General features: G+C 43.7%; 1 protein-coding gene across 2 annotated transcripts in view; it reads right to left on the bottom strand.

Moving 5' to 3' along the window:
• The window catches only part of ARHGAP6 (Rho GTPase activating protein 6), a 624,152-nt gene that overhangs the window by 113,143 nt on the left and 497,713 nt on the right, over window positions 1-13,296 (bottom strand). For both annotated transcript variants that reach the window (XM_006835635.1, XM_006835636.1), the window contains exon 2: window positions 6,718-6,877. In XM_006835635.1, coding sequence (XP_006835698.1) covers window positions 6,718-6,877 — 160 coding nt within the window. The remainder of the gene's footprint in view (window positions 1-6,717; window positions 6,878-13,296) is intronic.

The raw sequence follows: 13,296 nt of genomic DNA, 5'->3' as shown, positions 1-13,296 counted from the left end.
AAATGTCAGCTTGAGGACTAAGGTGCGCCTGACCCAAGCCATGGTATTTTCAGTAACCTCACATGCATGCGAAAGCTGGACAGTAAATAAGGTAGACCATAGAAGAATTGACGCATTTGAGTTATGGTGTCAGAGGAGAATATTGAATGTGCCATGGGCTGCCAAAAGAACCAACAGATCTGTGTTGGAAGAAGTTCAGCCAGAGTTCTCCTTGGAGGCCAGGATGGCCAAACTTCGTCTTTTACGCTTTGGACATATTATCAGGAGGGATCAGTTGCTGGAGAAGGATATCATATCCGGTAGGGTGGAGAGTCAGAGAAAAAGAGGAAGACCCCCAGCAAAATGGATTGGCCAGATGGCAGCATCAATGGACTCCAATGTGGCAACAATAGTGAGGTTGGCCCAGGACCGGGCAGTGTTTCCTTCTGCTGTGCATAGGGTCGCTGAGTTGGTACCGACTCAATGGCACCTAACAGCAACAACAACATATAACCCTCCAGCTATGTGCAACTCATTTTTTAAAAATCTTTAAATACGTGTTCTATATAAAATTTTGATGAAAAGAAAAAGGTCAGAATTCAGCTTCACCCTCTCCCACATTTATTCCATTGTCTTAGACAGTATAGTAAACTATCTTTTCTTCTCTGACAAGAAACACTTTATCATATAATAAAATCTGACATATACGTGGATCCATCCTTGAACTTTGCTCCCTCCCATTCATCTGCCTGTCTAATCCTGAATCAGCACAATACTCTTATAATTCCTTTAGTTTAAAAACAAATATTTTAATAAGCAGATAAGGATGAATTCCATTAGGCCTCTTTACCAGATTTACCCTGGTGACACAATGTGTAAGCGCTTGCCTGCAAACCAAAAGCTTGGCAGATTGAACCCACCCTGAAGCTCTGCAAGAGAAAGATCTGGTGATATGTTTCTGTGAAAACTACAGCAAAAGGAGCTCTGGTAGCATAGTGGTTACGAATCAGGCTGCGAACCTTAAGGTAAGCGGTTCGAAACTACCAGCTGTTCCGCGGGAGAAAGATGAGGCTTTCTACTCCTGTAAAGATTTACACCCTCAGAAACCCTGTACAGGGTCGCTATGGGTCGGAACCGACTCGATGGCACATAACAACAACAACAAGATAATCATATGGGTCGGTTCTACTCTGTCATATGGAGTCCCTTAGTCTCCCAAATGAAGCTGAGATTAATTTAGCTTTCTTTTGTAAATTGCTGCCAAAAAAAAAAGTCTCTTGGTATTTTTTGGGGGAATCACATTGAATCTGTAGGTAATTAATGGCATAACTGAAGTCCTGGTGTGGTGCCGCAGGTTAATGTGTTGGGCTGCAAAGTCGGTTTGAACCTCAAGGTCGGCAGTTCAAACTCACCAGGCGCTCCTTGGAAAGCCTATATAGGGTTGCTATGAGTTGGAACTGACTCGACAGCACTTAACAACAACAACAAATGGCAGGATTAACATCTTTGTATTATTGATTCAAATCAAATGTAAGTCTTCTCCATTTGTCGTTAATGTGTCTTCTTATCCAATCATTTCTTGGATCCTGGCTTAGTTTTCTATTGCTGCACAAACTTTGTGGCTTCAAAGAGTACAATTTTATTATTATACAGTTCTAGAGGTCAGAAGGTCAAAATAGGTCTCACCAGGCTAAAATGAGGGTTCGGGCAGGAATTTGTTACCTCTGGAGACTCTAGGGAAGAATATGTTTCCTTGTCTTTGCCAGGTTCTAGAGGTCACTCACATTCCTTGGTTTCCTTCATCTTCAAAGCCAACACCACGGTGTCTCGGCGACCCTTTCTGCATAGTTATAGCTCTCTCTGACCACAGTGAGAACATTTATCCTCTTGAAGGACTCAAGTGATTATTATAGTTCATGCCTGCTCAGATTATCCAGAATAATCGCTCCACCTCGAGTTCCTTAACTTAATCTCATTGCTAAATCTCTTTTGCTGTTTAAGGTTACATTTTCACAGGTTCTTGGATAAGGTTACAGTGTAGCGCTATAGGATAAGCACTTAACCATAAGGTTGGTTTGAACCACAAGTTCGGCAGTTCAAACTGACCAGCCGCTCCTTGGAAACACTATACAGGGTCGCTATGAGTCGGAACCAACTCCATGGCCCTCAACAACAAAAGGCTAAGAACATGAATATATTGGTGTCTAGTATTTTGATTCCACAAATAAGAGGGGGCTTCAGAAAGTTGGTGGGAACATTTTATTATCTTTTCATTCCATTTATCCAGGAACTTTCTAATAGCTCCTTGCATACTCTCCACTCCCTTGTTCCCTCTACCTTTCCTGAGCAATCCTAGTGAGGGATTTGGATTTATCCAAGGCTGGGAAATTTGAGAAACCCTGGGGCATTGTGGGTTACACATTGGGCTGCTAACCAAAAGGTCTGCAGTTCAAATCCACCAGTCGCTCCTCAACAGATAAAGGAGACTTTCTCCTCTTGTAAAGATGTATATAGCCTTGGAAACCTAACATTGGGTTCCTATGCATCAGAATCAACCTGATGGTAGTGGATTTGGGCTTGGGAGGCCTTTGAACAGGTCTTCTAGTGGAGAAGTAGATTAAGCATTGGGATGCTAGCTGATACGGGTGGCGCTTTGAATCCACCAGCTGCTCTTCAGGAGAAAGATGAGGCTGTCTGCGTCTATAAACATTTACAGCCTTCAACACCCAGGGGAGAAGTTCTACTCTGCCCTATACGATTGTCTGGGAGGCAGATTGTCTTGGGAAATTTGAAATGGTGTGCTTTACATTTTAAATTTCTACCCACTACCTGGTGGCACTATAGGATACGCACTGGACTGCTAATCACAAAGTTGGTGGTTCAAATCCACCAGCCACTCTGTGGAAGAAGGATGAAGCTGTCTACTTCTTCAGATTTGACTCAGAAACCCTCTCTAGGGCTGCTGTGAGTTAGAATTAACTCAATAGCAGTGGGGATTTTTGATCCTCAAATACACCCTGGTGTCACAAAAGCTAAACCTTTGACTACTAACCAAAAGGTTGGCAGCCTGAATCCACCCAGAGGTACCTTGGAAGACAGGCTTGGCGATCACCTTCTGAAAGGTCGCTGCCTTAATGTCCCTGTGGGGCACAGTTGTAGTCTGCACCCATGGGGACGCCAGAAGTCAGAGTAAATTTAAGGCAACGGGGCAACACTAGGACCCCTCTTCCATCAGTGCTCCCCTCTTACATCAAACAACCAGGTCTCCTCCCGTCCACATTCCCACATGGTCAAACTACCACCTGGTTTTCTGAGATGCAATCTAAAGAGCAATTTCACAATGTCTTCCCACCATCTTCTAACTCCTCTGCATCTGGACCCATGGGACCAATGACCACCTATTTCCATAGCTGGAGAGGAGGTCAGGTCCTCCACTTTGATCCTGGATAGACCCTTGCCAGGCACCCTAGAACATCACCCTAGTCATTGGCATCACCCCCTGTAGCTGCAAGTCTCTCCTCCCCATGACAACTTCCGCCACCTGATGAACATGCTGCCTTAGCATTCATCCAGGACTTATAGGAAGAGAAGGTTTGCCAACAAGATACCCATCGATAAATCCCTATGTCTTACTTCAAAGTGACTAGCAAAAGACACATGAGCTTGGGTATGGTATGTCACCATTTTCACTAGGCCCAGTCTCATTTGCCTTAGCATCGTTTCTCCAGGTTCTAGGTCTTGGGGGCTGCATTTCTTTTCCTGAATCTGACTGCACTGAGAACTTCCACTTGGTGGTTTTGCATGGAGATTAAGCTGCTGTTTGTTAGCGAGCTTTGTACAAGCCACGTAATTGAAATATCTCAAGACATGCTTATCTTGAGATATATCTCATGACATTGATGTCTATTATCATCTGCCCAAATCTACACCATCAGAAGTCCCATAATTGTGTCTGCTCTTTCCCACCCACCTTTTCTCTCCATGAGTGAGGAAATGATTTGTAAATCCTGAGTTCCCACTGTGACAGAAATTATGATAACAACTCTCATGCTCAGGCAATAGTTTTTAACAACATGAGAACGCGGTCCGTTCCCTGGATATAAAGAACCACATGCCTTCTGAAATAATTCGCGGAGATAGCTCCTCCACTGGACGTGTTTTATAAAATCACCCGTTGGGTGAAGCTATTTATTTAGTGAACTCTTTAAAACAGGAACAAGGAGAAACATCCCATGAACTGGATTTACAAACCAAGCTGCAAGGGATATCTACTCCATGAGATCTTATCTGACATGCATTCAATCCAAGATGCAGGTCACTTTGCAAAGTTCTCATTGTGTTCATCATAAACTGGGTTCGCCAAGAACATGTCTATTTTTTGAGTAAATAAAAGAACGTCTGTGACCATGGAAGGGAGGCAGGACTCTGGAGTCCCGCCTGGGCCACCCATGGGTTACCAGGAAGGGGAGGGTGACCTTCACTGTTGGAAGATTATTTTAGGGTGTTTCTCAGGGCTATTCCACCTCAGCATTTGGACATTTGGGACCAGTCTAGACATTTTAGGGTGTTTGGACACACCTCTGGCCTCTACCATGTAGAATCCAGTTGCCCCTCACAAGTATGACAATCAATCAAACAGGTTTACAGATATTGCCAAATAGCTCCTGGGGGTTGGAGCAAAATCACCTCTGGTTGAGATCCACGTTTGTGTATGTGTATGAATGCATAAGTGTGTACATACATCTGCATATTGTTGTTAGGTGCCTGTGAGTCAGTTTGAACTCATAGTAATCTATGACCAACAGAACGAAACTGCCTGGTACTACATCATCCTCAAAGGCGTTGCTACGTCTGAGTCCACTGTTACAACCACTTTATCAGTTCATTTCATTGAGGGTCTTTCTCTTTGTCAGTCCTCTACTTTACCAAGTATGATGTCTGTCTCCAGGAACTGCTTCATCCTGACAGCATGGCCAAAGTAGGTATGTGAGACGAAGTCTCCCCATCCTTGCTTTGAAGGAACATTCTGGCTGTATTTCTTTTAACATAGATTTGTTCTTTTGTCAGTCCATGATAAGTTCAATATTCTTCACCAACCCCATAATCCAAATGCATTCCATGTGTCTTAGCATCTATCTTTCCCTGGATCTAAGAGCATCACCGTGCAGGGACCCCCAGGCCCAAAGTATGCACTTCAGTCCTGGCTCTTCTTTCTTGTTGGTTCCCCCTCCTCTGCTCATGTCTCTATCCTTTTATCTCTTGTGATATAAAAGGTGTTATATTCCACACCTCTGGGAATCTCCCTCACATCGGATCAAGGTCATGATTCCAGTTCCATTTGCTGTTGGGTCGGTTCCTGTTCATAGGGTTACCGAAGAGAGGCTGGTAGGTTTGAACTGCCAACCAGCAGTCCAGTGCTGATTCTACAGCGCCACCCCAGGATTCTACCCAGAGACATAGAGGTCAGGATTTATGTCACATATTTTGGGGGGACACAGTGCAATCCATCTCTTCAATGAAAACAAAGCAGAAGAGAAGTTCAGCAGATACTGCAATCCGTCAAGGCCACTTTATAACTATTAGAAGCTTAATTCTCTTTTCTTCTGCTTTCCTTGAAGTTTCAGGTACATCAGCCAATGATTTGTTTGTGTTTTTGGTAGGTTTACTCCATTCGTGGAGTACCTAGGTGGTGTGCGGTGGAGTCGGTTCCAACTCACAGCGACCTTGCGTAGTTTCCGAAGCTGTAAATCTTTACAGGAGCAGAAAGCCTCATCTTTCTCCCATGGTATGGCTGGTAGTTTCGAACTGCTGACCTTGAGATTAGCAGCCTGACTCATAACCACTACGCTACCAGAGCTCCTTAGGTAGTATGAACACTTAATACTTTGGTTGCTAATCAAAACGTTGGAGGCTGGAATCCAACCAGAAGCACCTTGGCAATCTATTTTGTAAAACTAGCCTACGGAGCACAGCTCTACTTTGACCCTAAGTCGGAATCGATTCGATGACAACTGAAACTGGAAACGTGACTTATAACATCATAGGTTCTCATTGTACCTCAAAGCAAGCTTCTACTACACACAAATGAAATGATAAAGTTGCTTTATAGACCATAGCAAATGTGCAGAACTAGACTTACATGGATTACTAGAATTCAAGAGCTTGCTTCCCATCTTTAGTGGAATGAGTCTCCAGGTTTCCGAAGCATCAGGCAACCATGTTTGTACAGACTCCAAAGTTGTAATTGCGGGAAAAGGACACCATAGACCAACAAGCAAACTGAGTAAACACAAGTGAAGGCCAGCACAGTGCCAGATTCATTGTGAAGGCCAAATAATGAGTTGAACCAATTAGTAAAACATTCTTTTCAACTGGTTCTTCTGAAATCATACTGACATACACATAGCTTTTTCTCAAAGGCTTTCAGTTCACCTTTCTGAAAATTCATTTCATTGGATTCTTCTGCAGCCGGGGAAACTGCTGAGATACGCACAACTTTTCTTTTATGCCCCAAGCTGACCTTTTACTTTAAATAAACATGCTCACAAATATGGAAAATGTTCTACTGGGACATGTCTTTCAAAATATACACCAATGCCAGCCAACAACCAAGAGACGGTCATTTTCTTTTGGGGTTAATGTTAGGTTAGATGGGAGATGAGATGGCAGCTGGTGGCTTGGCCCAAACAGATGTTTGCTGCTCGGCATTCTGTAGCAGAATGGCAGGCAAGCCCTTACCTTTGGGGATGGTGATCTGACAGCTCAGATCACAGTCCTGCTGTAACTGATAAAAAGCCACTTCCCGCAGCCGGGCCCGCTCCAGCTCCGAGAGACTCTGGATGGGGACGGATCTCAGTCGCACGCTGCGGCCTGACATACTGTTCCAGGTGAAATCACCCTGCCGAGCAAGAGAAAGACATCAAGAGTTACAAGGGCCACCTACTTCTCGCCACCGTCACCCTCAAACACATGCCACCTCTGGGTTCCCAAACTGGTTCTTAATTTCCCAATTCAAATCAACTAAATCTTGAGTAGCTGCTGGGTGACCCGGTTCCATTTAATGGTGTACACATACAGCAAAGAAAATGATGTAGAAAGATCCCAGGAGGGGTCTATTTCCTCTTATAGGGCCTAGTTCATGGAACACTTAGAAACCTTTGATTTTCCTGTCTTAGGCACAAGAAGCATTTCTGCATTCTACACAGCAAAGACTGCTGCTAATAAGAGTCATCGCCAATTGTATATGCCCACTAGACACATCAGCCTACCGTGTACCACCAACTATGCCAAGGATTATTGGAGTTAATCTCATCAACAACCTTATAAGGTGGCTCCTCATAAGGACCTATTATATACAATACTGAATAAAAATGACCCATATTTCAGTTATATTAAAATGTCCATCCACGTCCACGGCTGATGACAACAATGAATGTGCATATGAAATGATTCTGTCGAATAGACAAGTGGTAGTGGATTATGTGGCAAATCATTTGCAAATCAGCCGTGGCTCTGCCTATGAAGTAATCCATGACGCACTTAGGTTTTGAAAAGTACCGAAACAGCTCACAGAAGAGCATAATAAGAAGCCTTTGGACATCTGCAAACAAAATCTGGACCGATAGTCTAAGGAAGGTAAAAGAATTTTCTTTAAAAAACTGTTACTGGTGATGAGACATGGATTCATCACTAGGAGCCTGAGAGTAAACGGCAGAGTATAGAATGGAAACACCCTCAATCGCCGACCAAGAAAAAGTTCAAAAGTCAACCATCAGCTGGACAATTGATGCTTACAGTTTTCTGGGATTCTCAAGGGCCACTACTGGAACACTGTCTGGAAAAAGGGTTCAATAATCAACAGTGCTCATTATAGTGAGATGCTTAATGAAGAGCTGAAGCCTAAATTTTAGGATGAAAAGCAGAGGGCTGTTATCAAAGGGCATTGTGATCTTGCATGAAACTGCACGTCGACACATCCTGCCCACACTGTTGGCACTCTGCAAAAACTTCCTTTTGAGGTGTTAAAGCATCCTTCCTATAGTTCTGATGCTGTTCCATTGGACTTTCATCTGTTTGGTCCCCTGAAAGCAGCCCTTTGAGGAGGAAGATTCACCGCTGATAAAGAAGTGAAGACAGTGGTGCATTTGTGGCTGCAGCTCAGCCTAAAACATATTTAATAAGGGAATACAAAAGCTTGTTGACAGATGGACAAAGTGTATTGAAAATCAAAGAGATTCTGTTGAAAATGATGCATTTGTCTTTTCTATAAGCTAATTAAAATAAATTCTATAGCCAGAGTGCAGATAATTTTTGACTCAACCTGGTTACACAACATTTAAGAGTTCTGCTTGTTTTTATTGTTAAGTGTTTTCGAGTCAGTTCCAACTCAGTGATCCTGCACAAGGTTTTCAAGGGATGACTGGTGGGTTTGAACCACCAACCTTGCAGTTAGCAGTCCAGTGCTTAGCCTACAGTGCCACACCAGGAGCTCAGCTACTAGCCAGTAAATTAGGACTTTAAACCCACACAGCTGCTCTTTGGGAGAAGGATCTGGCAATCTGCTTCTAGAAAGATTACCAAAGAATCCCAAATCCAACCCATTGTTGTCAAGTTGATTCTACGTCATAGAAATCCTACAGAGCAGAGCAGAGCTGCTGCAATCTTTATAGAAGCAGACTGCTGCATTTTTCTCCTGGGGAGCAGCTGGTGGGTTTGAACCACTGACCTTCTGGCTAGCAGCCGAGTACTTCACCACTACACCACTAGAGCTCCATTCCCACCCAGTACCCGTGGTGATTATAAGCCAGAAAACTTGTTGGGTAGTGCCCTATTTGCCTGCCACCTCTCATCTCTCCTAAACAGACACTGGCTCCACGTGCACATTTCTTGTATTACAGACATTGATGGAGTCTCTGTATATAATTGTTTTATTAATTGGACTTTGGTTGTTTTTCTATTAGCAAAATGTTTTGTTTTAATTTGTGATTTTTTGAAGGGGAAGAAAACTGGGTGATTCTATAGCAAACAGTGGGTGGGAGTCCGGGTGTGGAGTTTACTTTGTTGTCAGAACTGTATATCTGCCTAGGACTTTTTGTAGACATCTATGCCTGAAATTTGGAGGTACATACAAAAAATCGTTTTATATTTTATTTTTAAAAAATCATTATGTTTTACCATAAAGTACGTAATAATGCATACATAGGGTTTCTGAGACCGTAAATCTTTATGGAAGTAGAACGTCTCTTTTTTCTCCTGCAGAGTGGCCAGTGGGATTGAACTGCTGACCATGTGGTCAGCAGTCCAACACCTATCCCTCAGTACCACCATACATAAAACTTCTCAGAAAACCAGTGCTGTCAAGCCAATTCTGACTCATAGCGAGAGACCAGAGTAATTACTTATTACACTTTTGCTGTGGAGTTGTAGGATAGGCACTGGACTGCTAATCAAATAGTCAACAGTTCAAACCCACCAGCCACTCCTTGAAAACCCTATACAGGGTCGTTATGAGTTGGAACTGACTCGATGACACTTAACAACAACATACTGTAATAATGTGTCATAAGTATATACACACAAGGGGCCCTGGTGGCACACTATTCAAGCACTCCGCTGTTAACGTAAGGTTTACAGTTCGAACCCACCAGCCACTCTGCAGGAGAAAAATGTGACTGTCAGCGTCTGTAAAGATTTGGAGCCTTAGAAAGAAACTGTATGGGACAGTTCTGCTCTGTCCCACAAGGTTGCTATGCATCAGAATGGACTCAATGGCAAGAAATAGATTTAGTCTTTATGGGCAATGAAAAACGAAAGTGTAATAAGAACTGATGCATTTGAATTGTGGTGTTGGCAAAAACCATGGACTATACCATCATAGGAGTCCTCATGTGGCACTGTGGGTTAATGCGCCAGACTGCAAAGCCATTTGAACTGTAAGGTTGGCGGTTCAAGCTCACCAGCTGCTCCTTGGAAACCCTATACAGGGTCGCTATGGGTCAGAACCGACTCGACGGCACTTCACAGCAACACGACATACCATCATAAGAGTGAGTAAATCTGTCTTGGAAGAAGTCCACCTAAAATACTCTTTACACGCAAGGATGGTGAGACTTTGCCTCCCTTACTGTGGACATATTATCAGGAAGGACTTATCTCTGGAAAAGGGCATATTTAGTAAAGCAGTTATTGTTAAATGCCATCGAGTCAGTTCTGACTCATAGCAACCCTGTATAGGGTTCCCAAGGAGTGGCAGGTGAGTTTGAACCGCTGACCTTGCGGTTCAAACTGACCTTGCAGTCTAGTGCTTTATCCCACAGCGCCACACCAGGACTCCCTAGTAAAGTAGAGGGTCATCCAACAAGAGGAAGACCTTCAGTGAGATGAATTGGCAGAGTGTCTGCAACACTGGGTTCAAGTATGGCATAGGACCAGGCAATGTTTTGTTCTGTTGTCCATGGGCTCTCTGGGAATAGAAACAGACTGGAGGGGCACCGAGCAACAACAAATCTTCATGGCAGAAGCTTGCCAGGTCTTCCTCCTGTGGAGTCACTGGATGGATGCTAACAAACATTTCTGTTAGTGGCCAAACATTTAAGCATGCATGCCACTGGGACTCCTCCATACTCTAGTGGTTGTGGGCTACTGTATCGTGTTTCCGAGGAGCAGCTGGTGGGTTTGAACTTGTGGTTCGAGGTCCAGTGCTGGTCCTATAGTGCCACACCAAGAGTCCTGGAAGTGTGGGTCGAAGAGAGGACTTTGCAATCTATGACCGCAACGACTGGGGACAGAGGTCCATGTGAAGGTAGAGGCTGCGCAAGAGCCAGAGTGGCTTTGTTCGTTTGGACATGAATGACTCTCCACATAGCAGATAACGATGGAGCCTCGCAAGGGCCGAAAAAGGCCTTAGCCAACATGACACAGGAAAGGGGGCAGGGAGGCAAAGGGGGGTGCTAGTGTCATATTTCATAAACTGAAGGGAATTGTTAAAAACTTGGGGGGGGGTTAATTTGTTTTTTTAATAACTGGGCTGAGTATAAGTTAAGAGTTTAAACAAAGTCTTTGGGTGGTACAAATGATGAATGCACTTGGCTGCTAACCAAAAGGTTGGAGGTTCAAATCCATCCAGAGGTGCCTCGGTACACAAGTCTGGAGATCTACTTCTGATAAACCATGGGTCACGATGAAGAATTCACAAAGTTACCAACTCAGGCCTTGGGTGTGCTCCTCACAAACACCCGCTAACTCTAGGGGATCACACAGTGCAACCTCAGTGATTCACCTGCTTTTCCCCAAATGCGGTGCCTTTTACATATGGGGCTAGTTATGGCAGGCTTGGTGGCCTAAACCAAAAGATTGACAATTTGAACTCATCCAGCAGTTCTACAGGAAAAAACCTGCCAATCTGTTTCCGTAAAGATGACAGCCTAGAAAACCCTATGGGACAATTTTGCTGTGTCCTGTAAGGTCATTATGAGTCGATAATGACTCAACAGTGCCTAATAACAATAAGGGAATTGAAGAGTATGAGTCAAAATGGAATTTCATGCTCATCCTGTAACAGTATTGAAGCATGTTAACTCCAACTCTATAGCTAGGTTGATGTTTTCTGTAAAGAGTCAATTCGGAGCCATTTTAGGATTGGTAGGCATGGGGTCTCTGTCATATGACTCTTCCATGGTAGCACAAAGGCAATCATGAACAATGTGGGGATAAAACGGGTGTGTTTGTATTCCAATAATACTTCATTTGTGGACACAAAGATCTGAATTTCTCAAACGTTTCACACTGTAAAATATTGCCCTTCTTTTGAAATTCTTAAATCATTTAAAAACATAACCAGCATTCTTTGCTCCTGGGCTATACAAGAATCAGCATAGGCTAACTTTGGCCCAATGGTTGTAGTTGGCTGCTTCCTGCTATAGAGAGATCAGGGTTGTTTAGGAGCCAACACATACTTATTTAGCAACCACTGGGGTGGTGCTGCAGATAATCACTGGACGGCTAACCACTAGGTTAGCAATTCAAACCCATCAGATATTCTTTAGAAACCCTATACAGGGTTGCTAAGAGTCAGAACCAACTCCATGGCACTTAACAACAACAATAACAATGACCATGTGCTAAGGGATCCTGGTGTAGCTATGTAGGATAAGCACTGGATTACAAGGTTAGAGGTTGAAACCCACTAACTACTCCTTAGGCACCCTATACAGGGTCACTATAAGTTGGAACCAAATGGATGGCACTTAACAACAAAAATAACCGTGTACCAAAGAAGACCTGGTGGCGTAGTGGTTAAGATCAGTCAGTAGTTCAAATCAACTAGCCATCAGCAAGAGAAAATGTGGCAGTTTGTTTTGGGAAAAATTCCCACTACCATCAAGTCGATTCCAACTCAGAGTGAACTTGTATAAGGAGTTGGAGCCTGTGAATCTTTGTGGGAGCACAAAGCCTCATGTTCCACCCTCAGAGGGGCTGGTGGGTTTGAATTGCCAACCGATGCTTATCCTACAGTGCCATCAGTATCTAACTTGGAAATCCTATGGGACAGTTCTACCATGTCCTATAGAGTCACTAAGAGTCACGGTAAAATGTGTTCAACCAAGGGATGGTTTTTTCCGTCACCACCTTCTATAGCTGTCAAAGCTCGACAACACAACAGGAAGCTCAAAGAAAAATCAGTGCACTCAAACTGGTGTGTTGGTAAAGAATATTGCATAGACCATGAAAGCCAGAAGAAGGAACAAATCAGTCTCAGAAGAAATACAACCAGAATGCTCCTTAGAAAGGAAGATGCCAAGATTTTGGCTCACTTACTTTGAATATGTCAGGAGGAGGGAACAGTCACTAGAAAAGCACATCATCTATGGTAAAGCAGAGGGCCAGTGCAAATGAGGGGGACCCGCAATAAGATGGACTAACAAACTTGCTACAGTAAGGACCTCAAGACTCCCAATGAGGACGAAGGTGGCGCAGGGTTGGGCACCATCTCCTTTGATTGTTCATAAGGTTGGCATGAATTGGAGCTGACCAACTAACAACAGTGATGAAGGACGAAAACACCAAAGCCACTGTCATTGAGGTTCAGGCTGCAAACCTCAGGGTCAGCAGTTCGAAACTAACAGTTGTTTCACGGGAGAAAGATGAAGCTTTCTGCTCCTGTAAAGATTTATAGCCTCGGAAACCCTGTACAGAGTCGCTATGAGTCAGAACCGACTCCATGGCACACAACAACAACAAACAAACCAAATGCACTGTCATTGAGTTGATTTCGACTCAGCGACCTTAGGGTTTCTGTAAAGACTCTAAATCTTTACA

Source organism: Chrysochloris asiatica, unplaced genomic scaffold, assembly GCF_000296735.1.
Source record: "Chrysochloris asiatica unplaced genomic scaffold, ChrAsi1.0 scaffold00018, whole genome shotgun sequence".
NCBI classification, from domain to species: Eukaryota; Metazoa; Chordata; class Mammalia; order Afrosoricida; family Chrysochloridae; genus Chrysochloris; species Chrysochloris asiatica.
This window is presented reverse-complemented; position numbering and strand designations above follow the sequence as displayed.